This window comes from Triticum aestivum, chromosome 6D (genome assembly GCF_018294505.1).
Source record: "Triticum aestivum cultivar Chinese Spring chromosome 6D, IWGSC CS RefSeq v2.1, whole genome shotgun sequence".
NCBI classification, from domain to species: domain Eukaryota; kingdom Viridiplantae; phylum Streptophyta; class Magnoliopsida; order Poales; family Poaceae; genus Triticum; species Triticum aestivum.
Window position 1 is genome coordinate 490,989,594 of NC_057811.1, and position 19,762 is coordinate 491,009,355.

Genomic DNA, 19,762 nt, shown 5'->3' on the forward strand with positions numbered 1-19,762 from the left:
GAAGGAAAACATCGTCTTCTCTTATAAACACCGAGGGGTAGAAATCATCTCGTGCCATATGAAGGAATATCTTAAATGCCCAATGCATAAGATTAGTCTGCAAAACCATTGTCAACAATCACCAAAAGCACTGAGAGAGAAATATGCCCTAACAATCTCTTCCCTTTTTAGTGGATTGATAACAATACGGGATTTGCATAGAGATATAACAAGAGAATAAGCAAACCCCAGAACCTACAAAATTCCTCCAAACCAAAGGAGGCCTTGAGCTAATAAAATCCACCCTTTGTCGAAAAATGTGAGCGGATCCTCTGCCAGGATAGCTTTAGAAAATTCTACCAAGACATTTAGATATTTACATGACACTAAATATATAAATATATTATACACTAAGTGGCACACCTTAATTTGTCGGTGAATGTAACCTGCCAAATTTTCAAACTAAAATCACCATTCAAAAATAGGTCTTCAGTTTAGCACAAAACAACATATGTAATGATAAATTATTTTCATTATTTTTCAATTGCAAAAATCTCGAAATTCACATTTGACACTTTTTAGCATTGACATAGAGATATAACTATTTGGAAAATAAGAAAAAAATTTAGAAAATACTGTAATAAAAATTGTAAATGTAATCAAATGATATATGATTTTTTCGGAGAATAAGTAAGTGATAAAAGTAAAAAAGGTTTAATATAAATAATTGTGAAATATTTAAAAAAATTTACCTTTTATTTGGGACCATATACTTGATAATTTACAGAATTCCAATTGATCTGCATTCGAATTTTTTAAGAAAATAACAACCCAACAATGTATGTATTTGTTTCGTCGTGTATATCAATGTTTAAACTATATGTACGTCAAAACTTACTAATTTTTTTAAAAAAGTTATAAGATTCTTTACGAGTGGATTGAACTCTGGTGGGCTACGGTCTATACAAGTGCAACAGAAGTTTTATAGAAAATTAATAATTTGTATCCAGAAAGGTCAGGCAATAAAACTAACCATGCAAAGTAGAAAAAAGGGCTAAAGCTACATTGACAATACAAAAATGAGGAATAAAAAGTATGAGAGACAGCTGCAATTTTTAAAATTTAAAATAAAAAAATATAATATTGATTATGTTAAAAAACATAGGGAAATAATAATCAATTATTGAATATTGATTAAAACTAAAAAATAAACAAAATAATATGATCATAGGATACAAATCAATTATACATGATGCATATGACACTAACACATGTTAAACATAAATATAAAAAGCAATGTTATACTTTAAAAAATAAAATATTACAAAATGCTACATGAAATTTCAGCAGTAACAAACGATAAACAAAAACAAAAATGATGTTCCGACAGCATATAACACAATAACAACAATTTGTTTGACTAACTAATCTTGAAATGAGAAAAGGTCCGAAAACTAAACAAAAAAATTACAGGAAAACCTTAGAAACCCAGGCGCAAACATGACACTTGGTTGAATGGAGATCACTATTTTATATTTAACAAAAAATAATAATACTCGAGAAAGCAAAAGGGAATAGTACAGTCAGAACAAAAATCTAAAAATTAAAAAGTCATTAAGAAGTAAGGACAGCATCACCACCGCCACAGTGTAAGAAGAGTGAAATTAATTAATTGTAATATTTGAAAATTATAGATTAGGATAACCAAAACTAAATATATAATAACTAAAATTACTAATGAAGGGTGGTGAAAATTAGTAAATGAATCTCAACATGCGATCCAGCTGTTGAAAATTTTGAATGAAGCCCAAAAGACTTAAATTGACTGTAAATTAGTAATTCGGGATTTTTTGAGTGAAAATGATTTGGATCCATTATAAAGGTTCATCAGAAGTACAATGCGACCAAACATAATAATAATTAAATTGAATTCTATGGACCACTGAACGACCACTGCCGCCGCCAGAAGGAGCCACCAAAACACTCGTTTGATCATAAATTTACCTAATAAAAGGTAAACTATATCACCAAAAAAATATTGTTTATAGTCTCTTAGTCATATTGATTGTCAAAGTTTGACCCAAAATACGAGGGGCCTTAATAATCCCCGGCGGAGGAGCTAGATATATGTAAATGTAAGTAAAACTAGAAATTAATGTATGGACCTTTTGTTCAAAGAGCTGCCATTTCTGGACCCCGAGCTATATGCCCCAGCATCAACAGTAAATTTGATTAAAAAAGTACGAAATCTGGAATTTCTTGGCATGAACAAATCTTTTTTAGGGGACAGATGAAAAATTCTTGAGCGTTCGAGGTGTGTGCAAAATTTCATCGAGAAATTTGACGCCCGGAGAGATCTGAAAAGAAATGTGGTCCAAAATGTCTATTTTGTAAGCTTTTTGGAGTCGATGTTGTTTGTTTTGTCTAGAGCTCCCGAGATACCATTTCTCGGTCCCCACCTGCAACATCAAAGCATCCTCGTTTTAAAAATAGAAATTATTTTATTTTATAGGAAAACAAAAGGACATTTTTTTTATATCCTTTCCTCGTAGCAGCCCACCACCGCTCCCTTATCTGGGCCTCCCTACGTGGATTTGCCAGCATGACTGACCGAGAGACATTCCGGATTCTGGCTACAAAAAAAGATTCTGTCTCAAAAAAAAATACTGACAATCAAGCAACACAGTACTATATTTAATTTGATTTACTGAAGCAAAACCCAGCCAGGTGCTGAACAGACAAGGGGCAAAAACCTCATATGAAATGCTCGTCTCAACAAATAGATCCCCTAAAAAAAGAATGAATGCCTTGAAGAGATAGGTCAGTGTAATCCCTTTGTGCACTTCAGAGTAATCTTCATCTTCAGAGGAAAGTGCACTTGCTTTAGTCAATTATGAGTGTTCGCTCAGTGTAAGTGATGATGTTTCCGCAGACAGTGTAATAATCCCTTGTGCACTCAAACTAGTGGCGAGCAGAGTTAGCATCAATCTTTGCACTTTGTCTCAAAAGAACACATAACGGTTATTCAGATGTAGAGCGATGTAACTGTCAAACTTTGACTGTAAAATGTAAATCCATCCCACCATATCACACTCAGAGCAGAACATGAGAGACGCTAACCATAATTTCACAAGACGAGACTCTCATCGCATCAAGGCTCATACGCCTCTGATCAACAGGAATTTAAAGTAATACATGCCCCTGGAGCATCCTCTCAGGCCAACAGTGAGTCATGTCTCTCAAACTCCAGCGAGAAGATGCTTCCTTTGGGAGGCTACCTAAACAGCACATCTAAGGACAGATGCTAGCGAGTGACGACGGCACTCGGTTACAGACTCAGTCGACGAACGCTGACTTGTAGTGGAAATCATCAATGGTCGAGTAGATGTGCCCGACGTCAACGTGGTAGTCGATAGCCTCCCTGCATATCAGAGGTGAAGCTTTATTAGCCAGCAGCAATACATCATGGTGTGTCTGGGTTTGATAGAGAGAGATAGGCTTACTTGATCTTGAGTGCTGGTAGTCTGAACCGCTTGGCAATGTCATCCACATGCACACCATGGTCACTCTCACTGTCAATTAAACAGAGTGGTTACATAAAGATGAAAACAAATCACCAGTGATGTAAAAAAGGAACAATATGCAGAGTTAGGACAGGCAATGGACTTGGTGGCATAGATGCCAAGCAGAAAGACAAGCATCCTACAAGGGAAGGGAAGGAAGGATTGGTGGGTGCACAGCTTACATGTTTGCTGGTTCGCGGAAGACATTCAGCACCTGCGTGTAAAAATCAGTCTCGGATCCATTTGTTCCGCTGGTCACTGGTGCCTGCAGGAATGAAAAAGGAAATGAATGATTAGTTAACACCAGAAGAGTTGTATTGTTTGATCCACACAACAGTTGTAATCACAGCTTACCGGGTTGGACTTCACAGAGGGTGGAGTGGCTGCTTCGCTCAATCTGTTGGAGAATGGGGTTCCCACAGAAGAATTGGTGTGTGCAGGACTGCCAACCTACAGTTAACCGTAATCAGAATAATTCTTTTAACCAGGCTTTGTAGCTAATGACCAAAAGACTACCATGGCATGAGTGTTTGCAAGGGGCATTGGTGCTGCAGATCAGGAGCATACCTTTGATTTTGTGTTCTCTATATGCATCCGTACACACTGAATGAAATGCAGCGTGACCTCGTTGTAATCAGTTATAGGTCTGAAATGGAAAATTTATATTCAGTTAGCATGTTCCAGTACATCAGTGGAACAGGAACATAATATTTTGCAGCAAAAACAAATACCTGACTGCAAAAGCAGTAGCACGCTTCTTGTCCTGAACTCCCTTGAGGCTACCGATGACAGCGACGTACATACCATTCCTTAATTAACAAAGGAAGTATTAGAAAAGGGTGGCGGTCCTTCGGGAGAGGAAGGCAGAAACTTTCCTCAACAAATAGTGATTGTGTATGCAGGACAAGCAAAAAATGAGGGTTACAGTAATACGTACTGAATGGCAGCAGTTTCAGCAGAATCTGCAGCATCATTCACCCTGTAAAACATATCAAATTGACAAAGATGTTAAACTGATACCTATTGCTGACAGCAGATACTATCATGTTTGATTAGCCCACAAAGCTTTGTCTAAATAGCAGAACGGCATTACAAATCCTGAGCTTATAAAAACGCTAACTGTTGTTGATGGCATAAACTATGAAATACCATTAACCGCTAACTATAAAGAATATATGGTGGTACTGCAATGAGCCTAATGACAGCATTTCAGATATTTACTCTTCCCAAAGAACACATTTTTTCTGCTGATATCTCATTAACTAGCAAAAAAAAACAATAAACTATACTAATATACTCCCTCCGTCCCAAAATAAGTGACTCAACTTTGTACTAAAGTTAGTACAAACTCAAGTCACTTATTTTGGGACAGAGGGAGTATAATCTTAGCCAGCGTTAAAGACTGAAAACGTAAGAATTTTATAGTGATATATCTACCATGGTAAAGTATTTGCAGATTTCCCATTCTTGGACTGCTCACACACTGATAAGAGCAACTGTATTACTAGTGAAAATTGAACTTTGGGTTTGACAAATCAAACAAGAGATAGCCAGCAATGAGGTCTTTTATATTCTCAAAGACAGAAGAAACTATAATAATATCTCACTGGTACATGAATCTCAGTTGTACAAATATGTCATGCTTAGCCAGTTCTAAGAATTGAAGCGTTCCACAGTAATGTACACACACCCTAATAAGTAATGCCTTTCAAATGGTTGATTGATTAGTCAGGGATGGTAAAGTAATTGCAGATCCCCCACTATTGAATTGTTTGCACTGTGATGAGAGCCACAGTGTTCTAGTAATATATATTGGTATATTATGCTTGTCAAGTGTTACAGAATTCAAATTTTAAGCATTTCACAGTAATTTATCCCCCTACTGTCCCCCAAATAGCTAATCAACCTGAAATGGCTAATAACAACCAGCAGATTTACCATTACTGGATAGCTTGCATTGCTGTCCTAACAGCTAGCAGCATTTCTAGTGAAAATTGAACTTGGAACATTCAAAAAATCCCACAGCCAGCACCCAGCAATGGCAAACAGAGCACAAAGGTCTGAAACTGTACCCCCTAAAACACATCTGGAACTCAACTATGCTAATAATCATTTGTTAGCAGGACACCTGAAATGTATACTAATTTGGTAGGCTAAGCCAGCTGCACAGAAGAAAAAAACAAGTATTTTGGAGAAACATATCCCCCTGCTATTTCTAAAATAGTTAATTAGTCAAATATGGTGTCTATGAACTTGCAGAGTTGCAATAGTCTGCATTATCATACTATTATGCTTAGCCTGTTCATACTGACTCAAAACCAAATTAAGTGTTTCGCAGAAATATATTCCACTAATGTCCCTCCCTCAAATGGTTAACTAGTCAGAGATGGTAAAGCAATTGCATATTGTTTCTAGTGCAAATTGAACTTGTACGGTTTGATGAATCTAACAGCTAACATCCAGCAATGGCCTCAGGAGCGCAAAGGTCTAAACTTGTACTCCTAAAGCACATCTGGAACTCGATTACTGAATTAATCTTACCTTGTCGTACTAACAGCCAACAGCATTTCTATCTAGTGAAGATTGAAGCTGCAGCATTAGACAGATCCAGCATTGGAACCTAAACAAAGGCCTAAAATTGTACCACCCCTAGAACACATCTGGAACTCAAGTAAGTGAAAAGCAAGCGATTTGCCGAGATGCGCTCACCATCTGATGAAGTCGATGCGGCCGGTGCCGTCGTCGAGCGTGAAGGAGACGTCCGTGTTCCGCTCCGCCTTGCCGCTCACCATCCCCACGAGCCTGACCTGCAGATCCCCCAACCCAAACAACAGCAGGGTATGAAGCCAATCCAGACGAGCCCGGAGCCGAGCGGAGGCGTACATATGGCGGGTGATCCTTCACTCACGTTGGCCGTCTCGACGCCGTCGACGACGAAGGGCGCGCCCTTCTCGCCGGTGCCGGCCAGCTGCGCGTCCGCGATCTGCTTCACCGTCAGCGGCATCGTACCCGACGCGCCCCGGAACTGCGACACCAACCCAAAAGATCTACATCAGGAAAACGGCAAGGATCCATCTGGAGAGGAAGCGGGGACGGAGGATGGGAGGAGGGGGGCACCTTGTTGGGGGTGGAGTCGGCGGCGGCGTTCTGCGACGGGGTGAACTGCGACGGCGAGAAGGCGTCGACCTGGCTGGAGAACATCATGGCTGCGGGTCCTCTCTCCCGTCTCCTTCCCCTGCTATGCTCTGCTCTCGGCTTGGCCGGATGGACGGATCTCTTCTGGCGGCGGCGGCGGCGGGTGGTGGCGTCTGGCGGGGTCGGGGTCGGGATCGGAGGAGACGGGGATAAGAGGGGGCGAGCGCGGGAGATTCGGGGGCAAATGCGCGGGAAATACACCAACGCTTCCCGCCAGTTCTCGGTGGCGCGGGCTTTGGCCTTCGTTGCTGGCTGACATGTGGGTCCCTGCTACACAAGAGTCAACTGCCAGCAGCCAAACCTCAAAAAAAAAAAAAAATGCCAGCAGCCGGTGAGATTAATCAAGTAAGTTAAAAGGAAAATTCTTTGCTACGTAAGTGTCAAAACAAAATTATCACCAAATATTCCATCCTTCCCAAATGTAAAGCCTATAAGGATATATTTTTTCTTGAAAAAGAGGCCGAAAGCCATATATTTGGGGCGTCGAAATCTTCTTCTTCCTACATCCTCCGGCGACGTACCATGAGCAAAGCTCTAATACCATAGCAGTAACACTATATTGTTTGTTCGGTATTGTAGTTACAGATATATTTTCTATAAATTTTGTCAGGTTTTAAAAAATTGGATCCTAGGATAAAATATGTATGCCTTCTATATTTAAAACGACCTAGCGAGACTTTCAAGTTAGAAAAATATGTTTATTATGTTATGTTAAAAAGAGACTTTTGCATATAGAATAATCATGCTAAAAAGGTCCAGCGTGTTACAGAATAGAAAATTCTACTATCTTGGGATGATTTTGTGCTTTGAGGAACAATCTAAGAAGACATTTTTTTGTTCTTGCAAAAAAAGAAAAAAAATGTAGTAGTAATGGCAATATTAAACCAGACAAGTAGTCTTCAATTGTTTATGTTGGAATTATTTGTTTTGATCATTTTAAGGGGTACAAACGATCTGAGTGAGTTTTTTTATACAGAAGATATGTGTATTTCCTCTCAAAGCATAAACGAAATATATTGTAATTACAGAAATATAAAATCAGCCTCCACAACAACATTCGAGCCCAGCGACAGATGTTCTTTCATGGAAAGCCTAGTTAATGATTATTCCAAAGTGGTGGACCAGTCTCCACCTCCCAGCCCAGTTAAAGATCCAGGGAAAAGCCCATAGAGCGTCTGCGGGAAACCGGTAACAGAAATTTTCTGCGAAAATAAGACTATCGCCAAGATTTATTCAAAAAATAAAAAAAGACTATCGCCAAGATAGAACGGAGGTAAAAAAAATACGAATTGGGGATGGGAGGTATCGATCCCCCTGCCTTTTAATAGCTGATTAAATGCTCTACCATTTGAGCTACATCCCCTTTGATGTCTATTGCACTAATCCAAGCTAATATGAATACAAATCAATTATTTTTTACTAAAAACAATCAATCCCCAGTTCGAATTTTTCTTTCCAATATTTGCATTTCGTTTCTTTGTGTGAAAACCGTGGCTCTAATGCACGGGAGGGCTGGTTGTGACAGCCTCCCCTTTTCTAAATAAATCGCTATAACCAGAAACAAATTGAGGCAAGTGCTAAAAAACGCCACGAAAACACTAAATAGAGGATTAGACTGTTTTGGGACAACTTGTGATTTGAGATTATATTTTCTACTCCCTTCGTTCCTAAATATTTGTCTTTGTAGAGATTTCAACAAGTGACTACATACGAAGCAAAATGAGTGAATTTACACTTAAAATATGTCTATATACATCCGTATGTGATAGTCCATTTGAAATCTCTATATGTGTTTATTGTTGTAACTAAGGGACTATTTCAATATGACGATTTTATTAAGTCGGTTTTGCCTATGTGTTTATTGTTGTAACTAACAAAAAATTTATTTGATTAGCATAGAAAAATAAAGAGAACTTAAATTGTAAAACTCAGAAACCGAGCTTCTGGAAAAATAATAATTTAAGGTTTCACAATAAAACGGTTGGGTGCATCTTTTACGCACGTGTTTACCATTCCCATCCATACGATATTATATGCATAATTATCTTTAACGTGATTATTAATAAAGTTGATTTTACAAAATGTTGTACTAAAATGTATTAATAAATAGGTTTTGTTCATGCAAATAACCACTAAGGGTGTTTTTAATTGTAGGTATTAAGATAGCTAACCGGCCTTTCCACCCGATAGATTGTGTTGGGACTAAAAGTGAGTGAAGAAAATAGAGATGTCGGCCGTGCGTTGGTTTAAGACCGAAGTTCACAAAGGACGAATGGGACCACAATGTGCACCCTTGATTGGCTATCCTTGTTTGCTGATAAATGGGTCTCCAATCCACACCAGTCATGTTAGGCTAATAAGTGAGATTCAATAAGATATCTTTTATCACTAATAATAGAAAAGTCATTTTATTGTTAAGTCCAAAAGAAAAAGGAAACAGAGTAATGGTGACGCAGATCCTGACTGAACTAAGATGATGCAAGTGTACATGATCCATACGTGGACACAACCACGCGACTGAAACCGTGCACACCTTGAGAAAGTAGTCCATCCGCCAAAGAGTTGTATGTGTAGCCAAGAACACTCATTGACATATGTGTGACACAAGTCGTAGAGCACCGGCAAGAGAGGATTGTACTGCCAAAATCTCACATTGGAGACGCTCTGGCAATACCACATATCCATCACAAGTGTACATCGATGGTAATTCGGGTCATGGCCATCGGCCCTCAGACAATACACCATTAATATTCACCACAACTCCATGGTCACGATCTGCCGCCACAAGCTCATCCGGACCTTGGTCTGCTGACCAACAATATCGGCACCACAAGGTACCACTCTGTAATGTCACACCACCATGATCAATCCCCGTTACCCGCTGCCATGCACTGCCTCCATGCCTAAGCCATCCAAATCAAGGCACGAGAGAGATAGGGAAGCATACAAGTGCAGCACAAAACTCACACCAACCCCTTATCTTTGCAGCGAAACCATCTCCAATACCTTTTTAGAACTTTTGAGAACTTTAAAACATGGTTTCCACAGAGTTTTGCTTGTAACTTGGTGTCCACCAGATATTCTATATCAAGATGGAGCTAAGGCAAAAGAAAAACCAGAAGCCATGAGGCCACGTATGACATGAAAGTCCTCATCCCAACCCCACGTCAGCCCCACCCCTCTCCCCCAGAGGCCACCTCAGCGGCAAGGGGAGTGGGGACCCGCCATTTCATTTTTATTTTCCTTAGGTTTTGTTTCCTTAGTGGCATCGACGAGGTGGTGGCGGTGACGGTGTGTTGGAATAAGGTCTTTCTAACTTCTTACCTCGACGACGTCCAATCTGGTGCAGACGAAGGGCATGTGAGAGTTTGTGCCGCTAGATTTGTTTGGATCTCTCCGAATCTTGGTAGTTGGCATGTCTATCAAGAGAACAATAGATTGGGTATTTGTGTGGCGACTTCAATGTCTTATTTCGTGTTGTTCTGCGGTATGGTTTGGTTTCTCCAACTCTCTAGGCCGGTGGTGATGGATTGCAAGCTTGTACTATGTGGGGTAATGCTATAACCGTTGTTTCTTCAATGATTTGTAGATATTGTCTGAAGCGGCGAGTGGCTATTGCGGTCTTTAAAGAATAGCATGGTGATGACATTCACATGTATCCCTTTTCCTTACCGTTGGTTCAGTGTAATTTTAAATCTCCAACGGGCGGAATACAATCAGAGAAAAAAGAGGACTAATATAATTTTTAATGTAATTGTATTTTTAATTGATAGTTATAATTTCAGTTGTCCTTTCATTGTACTGGCTATTGTTTTTTCTTGATAACTATCAAATGCAAGATGCCTTTTGGTGTCTTACTTCAAAAAAAGAAAGAGATGGAGGTAGCTACACTAGTAGAAAAAGAGGCTTCCATACGCCCCCATTAGTCCCCAAAATAATCGAACCGCGACAAAAGGGGTCTTTAGTCGCGGTTCGGGAGGAGACCCGCGACCAACTATCTGGGCCCAGCGCGCTCGGTCGACAGCTGGCGGACGGGAGGGGCTTTAGTCCCGGTTGGCCTGGCCAACCGCGACTAAAGGTCCCCGAAGGCCTTTAGTCGCAGTTGGCCAGGCCAACCGGAACTAAAGGCCCATCCAGCTGGCGGACGGGAGGGGCTTTAGTCCCGGTTGGCCTAGCCAACCGGGACTAAAGGTCCCCGAAGGCCTTTAGTCGCGGTTGGCCAGGCCAACCGGGACTAAAGGCCCATCCCTATATATAGGACTCAGCTCACTTCACTTCACTTCACTCAGCTCACTTCACAATATTCAGAAGGGGGTGGTGGGTTTGCTTTTGGTTCCTCCTATGCACACAAGGTGTTCGATGAAATGCCCGAGAGCCTGAAACAAACATGATATGAAGTGTCCGAGCCACACTTGAGCTTTCTCATTTATTTTTCCTCCGCGATCGCGGTTAGCAACTTGAACCTTTCATGTGTCATTGATAAAATATGCATGTGTGTAGTTCATTGTTTAATTTGTATTATTTCTAGCTAGTTAGTTTAACAAATGCATGATGGTTAATTATATACTTTATATAATAATAATGCAGATGAATCGGCAATGGATGTACGGTCCCCGATTCTCCGGCCAGTTCACTACGGGTTTGAAAGATTTCCTCGTAGTGGCAAATGCGAACAAGCAGCGAGGTTTTATTATCTGTCCATGTGCTGTCTGTAAGAATCAGAAGGGTTACTCCTCCTCAAGAGAGGTTCACATGCACCTGCTTCGGCGCGGTTTCATGCGAAGCTATAATTGTTGGACCAAGCATGGAGAAAGAGGGGTTAGAATGGAAGAAGATGAAGAAGGGGATGATATCGATGACAACTATCATGGTCATTTCGGTGATACTTTCATGGAGGATGATGCTGAAGGTGGGGAAGGATTAGGTGAAGGTGAAGAAGAGGCACATGATGAGCCCGCTGATGATCTTGGTCGGACCATTGCTGATGCACGGAGACGCTGCGAAACTGACAAGGATAGGGAGAATTTGGATCGCATGTTAGAGGATCACAAAAAGTCGTTGTATCCAGGATGCGATAATAGTCTGAAAAAGCTGGGCTGCACACTGGATTTGCTAAAATGGAAGGCACAGGAAGGTGTAGGTGACTCATCATTTGAAAATTTGCTGAAAATGTTCAAGAATATGTTTCCGAAGAATAACGATTTGCCCGCCAGTACGTACGAAGCAAAGAAGGTTGTCTGCCCTCTAGGTTTAGAGGTTCTGAAGATACATGCATGCATTAACGACTGCATCCTCTACCGCGGTGAATACGAGAATTTGAATGAATGCCCTGTATGCACTGCATTGCGTTATAAGATCAGAGGCGATGACCCTGGTGACGATGTTGAGGGCGAGAAACCCAGGAAGAGGTTTCCCGCCAAGGTGATGTGGTATGCTCCTATAATACCACGGTTGAAACGTCTGTTCAGGAACGAAAAGCATGCCAAGTCGTTGCGATGGCACAAAGAGGACCGTAAGTCCGACGGGGAGTTGAGGCACACCGCTGATGGAACGCAATGGAGAAAGATCGACAGAGTGTTCAAAGATTTTGCAGCTGACGCAAGGAACATAAGATTTGGTCTAAGTACTGATGGCATGAATCCTTTTGGCGAGCAGAGCTCCAGCCATAGCACCTGGCTCGTGACTCTATGCATCTACAACCTTCCTCCTTGGTTGTGCATGAAGCGGAAGTTCATTATGATGCCAGTGCTCAACCAAGGCCCTAAGCAACCCGGCAACGACATCGATGTGTACCTAAGGCCATTAGTTGAAGAACTCTTACAGTTGTGGGCCAGACCTGGTGTACGTGTCTGGGATGAGCACAAAGGAGAGGAATTTGACCTACGAGCGTTGCTTTTTGTAACCATCAACGATTGGCCTGCTCTCAGTAACCTTTCAGGACAGACAAATAAGGGATACAATGCATGCACGCACTGCTTACATGAGACTGAAAGTGTACGTTTGGTTAATTGTAAGAAGAACGTGTACCTGGGTCATCGTCGATTTCTTCCCCGAAATCATAACGTAAGAAAGAAAGGCAAGCATTTCAACGGCAAGGCAGATCACCGGCCGAAGCCTGCGGAACGTACTGGTGCTGAGATATTTGATATGGTCAAGGATTTGAAAGTCATCTTTGGAAAGGGTCCTAGCGGACAATCAGTTCCGCGGGGAGTTGACGGGCACGCACCCATGTGGAAGAAGAAATCTATATTTTGGGAGCTAGAATATTGGAAAGTCCTAGATGTCCGCTCTGCAATCGACGTGATGCATGTTACGAAGAATATTTGCGTGAACCTGCTAAGCTTCTTGGGCGTGTATGGGAAGACAAATGATACAAAGGAAGCACGGCAGGACCAGCAACTTTTGAAAGACCCAGATGACCGGCATCCGGAATGGTTTCAAGGTCGTGCCAGCTACGCTCTTACCAAAGAAGAGAAGGTCATTTTTTTTGAATGCCTGAGCAGTATGAAGGTCCCATCTGGCTTCTCGTCGAATATAAAGGGAATAATAAACATGGCGGAGAAAAAGTTCCAAAACCTGAAGTCTCACGACTGCCACGTGATTATGACGCAATTGCTTCCGATTGCTTTGAGGGGGCTCCTACCGGAAAATGTTCGAGTAGCCATTGTGAAGCTATGTGCATTCCTCAATGCAATCTCTCAGAAGGTAATCAATCCAGAAGATCTACCACGGTTACAGAACGATGTGGTCCAATGCCTTGTCAGTTTCGAGTTGGTGTTCCCACCATCCTTCTTCGATATTATGACGCACCTCCTGCTCCACCTAGTCGAAGAGATTTCCATTCTCGGTCCTGTATTTCTACACAATATGTTCCCCTTTGAGAGGTTCATGGGAGTATTAAAGAAATATGTTCGTAACCGTGCTAGGCCAGAAGGAAGCATCGTCAAGGGCTATGGAAATGAGGAGGTAATTGAGTTTGTATTGACTATGTTCCTGACCTTAAGCCGATTGGTATTCCTCAATCGCGGCACGAGGGGAGACTAAGTGGAAAAGGCACGATCGGAAGGAAATCAACGATATGTATGGACGGTCATTCTATGACTGAAGTACACCACACAGTTCTGCAAAATTCCAGCTTGGTGGCTCCGTTCTTCGAGCAACACAAGAATATTTTACGCTCGGACAACCCGGGGAAGCCTGAATCCTGGATTAGAAAGGCCCACATGGAGACTTTCGGCAGTTGGTTGCGAAAACATTTAATGAATGACAATGATGTTGGAGATCAGCTGTACATGTTGGCCAAGAAACCATCTTCGACTATAACGATTTTCCAAGGGTACGAGATAAATGGGAATACATTTTACACCATCGCCCAAGATAAAAAGAGCACCAACCAAAACAGTGGTGTTCGCTTTGATGCAGCAACCGAGAATGGGCGAAAGGTCACATATTATGGTTACATAGAGGAGATATGGGAACTTGACTATGCACCCTCCTTTAAGGTCCCTTTGTTCCGGTGCAAATGGTTCAAGCTAACAGGAGGTGGGGTAAAGGTGGACGAGCAATACGGAATGACAATGGTGCATTTCAACAATCTTGGTTACCTTGACGAACCATTCGTCCTTGCCAAAGATGTCGCTCAGGTTTTTTATTTGAAGGACATGAGTAGCAAACCGAGGAAACGAAAAGATAAGAAAACGATCAGTACATCATGCGATGATCCAAAGCGCCACATTGTTCTTTCAGGGAAAAGAAACATCGTGGGAGTGGAGGACAAGACAGACATGTCAGAAGATTATAATATGTTTGGTGAAATTCCGCCCTTCAAAGTGAACACTGACCCAAGCATTAAGTTAAATGATGAGGATGCTCCATGGATACGGCACAATCGTAAGCAAGCAGGGACACAAGGGAAGAATTGATGTGTAATAATTTATTGTACCAAATTTTGTATTTGGTCGATGAACTGAATGATGTATCAAACTTTTTGTCAAACCTTCAAGGGATCGATGAACTGAATTTTTTCATATATTATTTGTATTTTTAAGATTTTAAAATGAATTAGTTTTATTTTTCTGATTTTTTGATATATAATTGTATTTTTAAGATTTTAAAATGAATTAGTTTTATTTTTCTGATTTTTTTGATATATTATTTGTATTTTTAAGATTTTAAAATGAATTAGTTTTATTTTTCTGATTTTTTGATATATAATTGTATTTTTAAGATTTTAAAATGAATTAGTTTTATTTTTCTGATTTTTTTGATATATTATTTGTATTTTCAAGATTTTAAAATCGAAGTATTTTCTGTTCAAAATCATTGAAAGCTAAAAGAATTTTCATAAAGAACTTTTTTTGTTAAAAACTTTAATAGCAAAAATAATTATCATAAAGTAAAATAAATAAGTAATTAGAAACAAAATAAAATAAAATAAATAAGTTTTTTGTTGTAAGTAGAAACAAAACAAAATAAATAAAGCAAAAAAGAAAACAAAAAACAGGCAAAAAATAAAAAATATGCCACCTACTGGGCCACCACGGCCTGAATACGACTAGAAACCCATCGATGGGCCAGGATTCAGGCCCGCAGAAGGCCTAGTAGGCCCATCAGGCATAGCAGTGACAATTAGGCCTGTAAGCCTGCAATGGAGAGGAGCTCAAGAGGGGAGCGGCAGTGGGGCTTATAAACCACTGCGCGCCCCTCTCAACTAGCGAGGTGGGACTAAACTTTCAACGCGGGCGTAGCAGCACAATGCCTTTAGTCCCGGTTGGGGAGGCGGACCGGGACTAAAGGTACCCTTTAGTCGCGGTTGTTGTCCCCAACCGCGACTAAAGGCTCTTTGTGCGCGGGAACGAAAGCGGCGCAAAACCCTTTAGTCCCGGTTGGGGAGGCGGACCGCGACTAAAGGTACCCTTTAGTCGCGGTTGGTGTGGCCAACCGCGACTAAAGGGTACCTTTAGTCGCGGTCCGCCTCCCAAACCGGGACTAAAGGTATGTCTATATATACTGCACTTAGCAGTTTCTGCCACTTCCCATTCTCCTCCCTCGACGCCGAAGCCCTGCCCCGACGCCGACGCCGACGCCGACGCCGAAGCCCTGCCCCGACGCCGACGCCGACGCCGAAGCCCTGCCCCGACGCCGACGCCGACGCCGACGCCGAAGCCCTGCCCCAGTGAGCGCCGCCGCCGCCCGTGCCCTGCCCTTAGCGCTCCGCCGCCGCCGCAGCGTGCCCCTGCCCTTGCCCGCCGCAGCCCCTGCCCTTGCCCGCCGCCCGCCGCCCGCCGCCCGCTGCCCCTGCCTGCCGTCCTCCGCGCGCCTCCCGCCGGAAAAGGAAAAGGAGAAAGAAAAAGGAAGAAGAAGAAAGAAAAAGGAAGAAGAAGAAGAAAAAAGGAAGAAGAAAACAAAAGAAAAACAGAAGAAAAACAAGAAAAAGGAAGAAAAAAGGAAAAAGGAAGAAAAAAAAGAAAACAAAAGAAAAAGGAAGAAGAAAGAAAAAAGAAAACAGAAGAAAAAAACAGAAGAAAAAAGGAAAAGGAAAAAAGGAAGAAAAAAACAGAAGAAAAACAAAAGAAAACAAAAGAAAACAGAAGAAAAAGGAAAAAGAAAGAAAAAAGGAAGAAAAAAAAGAAAAAGGAAGAAGAAGAAGAAAAAAGGAAGAAGAAACAAAAAAGGAAGAAGAAAGAAAAAAGGAAGAAAATGTTAAATGTTAAATGTTAAATGAAGAAAAAAAGAAGAAAAAAGGAAGAAGAAGAAGAAGAAAAAAGGAAGAAGAAAACAAAAGAAAAACAGAAGAAAAACAAGAAAAGGAAGAAAAAAGGAAAAAGGAAGAAAAAAAGAAAACAAAAGAAAAAGGAAGAAGAAAGAAAAAGAAAACAGAAGAAAAAACAGAAGAAAAAGGAAAAGGAAAAAGGAAGAAAAAACAGAAGAAAACAAAAGAAAACAAAAGAAAACAGAAGAAAAGGAAAAAGAAAGAAAAAAGGAAGAAAAAAAAGAAAAAGGAAGAAGAAGAAGAAAAAAGGAAGAAGAAACAAAAAGGAAGAAGAAAGAAAAAAGGAAGAAAATGTTAAATGTTAAATGTTAAATGAAGAAAAAAGAAGAAAAAAGGAAGAAGAAGAAGAAGAAAAAAGGAAGAAGAAAACAAAAGAAAAACAGAAGAAAAACAAGAAAAAGGAAGAAAAAAGGAAAAAGGAAGAAAAAAAGAAAACAAAAGAAAAGGAAGAAGAAAGAAAAAGAAAACAAAAGAAAACAGAAGAAAAACAAACAGAAGAAATAAGGAAAAAGGAAAAAAAAGGAAGAAAAAAACAGAAGAAAAACAAAAGAAAACAGAAGAAAAAGGAAGAAGAAAGAAAAAAGGAAGAAAAAAAAGAAAAAGGAAGAAGAAAGAAAAAAGGAAGAAACTGTTAAATGTTAAATGTTAAATGAAGAAAAAAAGAAGAAAAAAGGAAGAAGAAAGAAACCAAATGAAAACCAAAAAGAAAAACAAAGAAAACAAAACAAAAGAAACCAATGCAAAAGAAACCAAAACAGAAGAAAAGGAAAAACAAAATAAGAAAAGGAAAAAGAAAAGGAAGAAGAAAAGGAAAAAGAAAAGGAAAAACAAAATACTTGGCAGTGCTCAATAATCTTATTTTTTAATTCCTCCTCCTCTATGTCCCCTTAATCTTATTTTTTAATTCCTTTATACTTAAAGAATTTTTACTACATGCAGGAGTGACATATGGCGGACGATAGAGCCGAGCCGCTTAGGGATCCGGAGGCTGAACGTTATTTAATGGGCATCATCAACAACGAGATTCCTTATGTGCCGGGCTCAGAATATGAGCAAGAAGAGGATGTAGTCTCTTCTTTTCTGAACCTTGACGGTGGAACAGAGATTGTCGATAATCAAGAAGGTGAAGGAACGGACATTGTCGACGGAGGTCAACCGTCAACAAACAACGATCTCGAATTGCAAGTAGCAACCACCTCCGGCGAGGTATATATATACATTGAGCCTCTCGTGATACAAACTTACTGAAATGTGAATACATATGTATTAACGCGCGTGACTCTCTTTCTTTTTTTAGCCCTCCGGATCGAGTACGACAAAGCGTGGCAAATCCAAGGCGATGAAAACAGGAGAAACATATGCCATTGAGTTTGTCAGTGAAACCGGCAAGCCCCTACAGCACACCTCAAAGTTTATCAACCAATGTGGAGTCGTTGTTAGAGACAACGTCCCGATCACCGTCCAGGAATGGAAGGAGCCAAAGAAGGCACGTCTTGGTTTCAGTTTTGTCGAAAAGAGAACGAAAAAGGATTGCTGGAGAAAGCTTATGGAACATTTCATTCTACCTCCGGAATATAACAAAGTCGATGAATTCGGTAACGAGGTTCCGGGTGGACGTCAGAGGAGGAGGCTAGTTAAAGAGTTCGCTCTTCAGAAGATGGGCGAAGCATTCCGGAACTTCAAGAAAAATTTAACCCGTGACTATGTCAACAAGGGCAAGACTCCGGATTTCAATGGACAACATGAGAAACTGAAAGATGATTGGCCAGAATTTGTGAGGCAAAAGCAATCGGAGCATTTCAAGGAAATATCGAAAAAAAATAAGGATAATGCGAGTAAGAAAAAGTTCCATCATATTATGGGGCCAGGAGGATACCGCCTTTCGGAGCCTAGGTGGCAGAAGATGGAGGAGGACCTGAGGGTGCGAGGAATCCCTCTAGGTACAGAGGGATGGGACCCAAGGGCCAAAAGCTGGTGGTACGGGCATGGGGGATCGCTAGACCCGGAGACAGGGGTGTGTGTTCACCGGCAGAGACAGTTTGCTCCCACCCAAGCCCTTATTGACGCAATGACCCAAGCTCAAGAGGGCTTGATCAAGTTCAACAGAGAGAAAGACGCACTGACAACAGCCCTCGGGAATGATGAACACGGAGGACGTGTACGAGGCAAAGGCAAAGTTCCGTGGAAAGTAGGGTTTTCCCAGGACAATGACCCGTACTGTTGCAGAAGCCGTAAGAGAAAGACGGACCGGGATGCAGATCTTATGACGAAGTTTGCATCGGAACTCCATGAGTTGAAGCAGACCGTGCATGAACTAGTAAAAGAAAAATCGGCTGCAGGGCCGCATGAAGATCATGAAGCGGATCGCGGAAGCCAGCAGCGGAGAAGCAGCGTGGCTTCCACGGATCCCCGCCTGGTGCTAGTGCACCGTTGATCGAGATTCGTGCACCGGAGCCTCACTACCCCGTGGATGATGTAAAGGAGATGAAAGAATGTGATCTGCATTATCCCGTGGGGAACGTTTCCACGAAGGTAGCTAGCGGCAGTGCTTTACCCTGTACACCTGGAGCACTCCACCACAACAACCCCATTGCATATGGCTATGCTCGTGTCACGGTGGAAGACATAGTCCAAGGGTTTGAGGACCTGGAGATTGACAAACCTACACCCGAAGGGGAGAGAAGACTTGGAGATGTCAAGCGCCAGATCATTCTATGGAAAAAGAAGTACATAGTGTTTCCAGGCGACGCGCCAAGGCTAGCAAGTCCACCCCCTCCGATGGTGGTGGTGGTGGCGGTGGTGGCAGTGGTGGTGGTCGTGGTGGTTCACCTACACCTCCTTCACGCCATTCGACGCCATCCCCCGATCCAAAACCTCCGGCGGGTACGACGCCCCCCAATCCTCCTCCGGCGGGTACGACGCCCCCCAATCCACCTCCGGCGAAGAAGCAGAAGCAAGCGGACAGCAAGGAAACCCGCTCTTGGACTATTAACCCGGACCCTTATGTACCTAAGACCACAAGGGTACCGGAGCCATCACTGAAGCCTCTCCTCCCAAGGCCTGGGGAACTTAGTGAAGCTGAAACCAAATTGGCCGCGTCTGCTGATTATGAGAAATGGAAGGCGGATATGAAGGCGATAAAAGAGCCTGAGCCCAAGCAAGTATTCACTGAGAAGCAAAAGAAGTGGGCTAAGGATTTTTTGACGACACCGTCCCAAGCCGAGCTGAATATGCCTGACGACTATGGACATGA

General features: G+C 41.6%; 1 protein-coding gene across 1 annotated transcript; it reads right to left on the reverse strand.

The window, feature by feature from the left end:
- Nucleotides 1-3,041: 3,041 nt before the first annotated feature.
- On the reverse strand, nucleotides 3,042-6,913 carry LOC123146332 (replication protein A 32 kDa subunit A). Its single transcript, XM_044565979.1, has 10 exons — nucleotides 6,660-6,913; nucleotides 6,451-6,567; nucleotides 6,252-6,349; nucleotides 4,480-4,521; nucleotides 4,274-4,351; nucleotides 4,110-4,188; nucleotides 3,897-3,992; nucleotides 3,725-3,807; nucleotides 3,483-3,551; nucleotides 3,042-3,400 (listed from the first exon to the last, which is right to left on the reverse strand). Exons 1-10 carry the CDS (start codon nucleotides 6,744-6,746, stop codon nucleotides 3,316-3,318), a joined length of 834 nt encoding a protein of 277 aa, XP_044421914.1. The 5' UTR covers nucleotides 6,747-6,913; the 3' UTR covers nucleotides 3,042-3,315.
- Between the last annotated feature and the right edge of the window lie 12,849 nt (nucleotides 6,914-19,762).

Bases quoted from the DNA above. Each gene is read 5' to 3' on its own strand.
- LOC123146332 (XM_044565979.1), bottom strand. From the start codon at position 6,746: ATGATGTTCTCCAGCCAGGTCGACGCCTTCTCGCCGTCGCAGTTCACC. The intron at 6,350-6,450 runs GTGAGTGAAGGA...GGGGATCTGCAG, and splicing joins ACGGCGTCGAGACGGCCAAC to GTCAGGCTCGTGGGGATGGT. The intron at 4,352-4,479 runs GTACGTATTACT...TTGTTAATTAAG, and splicing joins GCTGAAACTGCTGCCATTCA to GAATGGTATGTACGTCGCTG.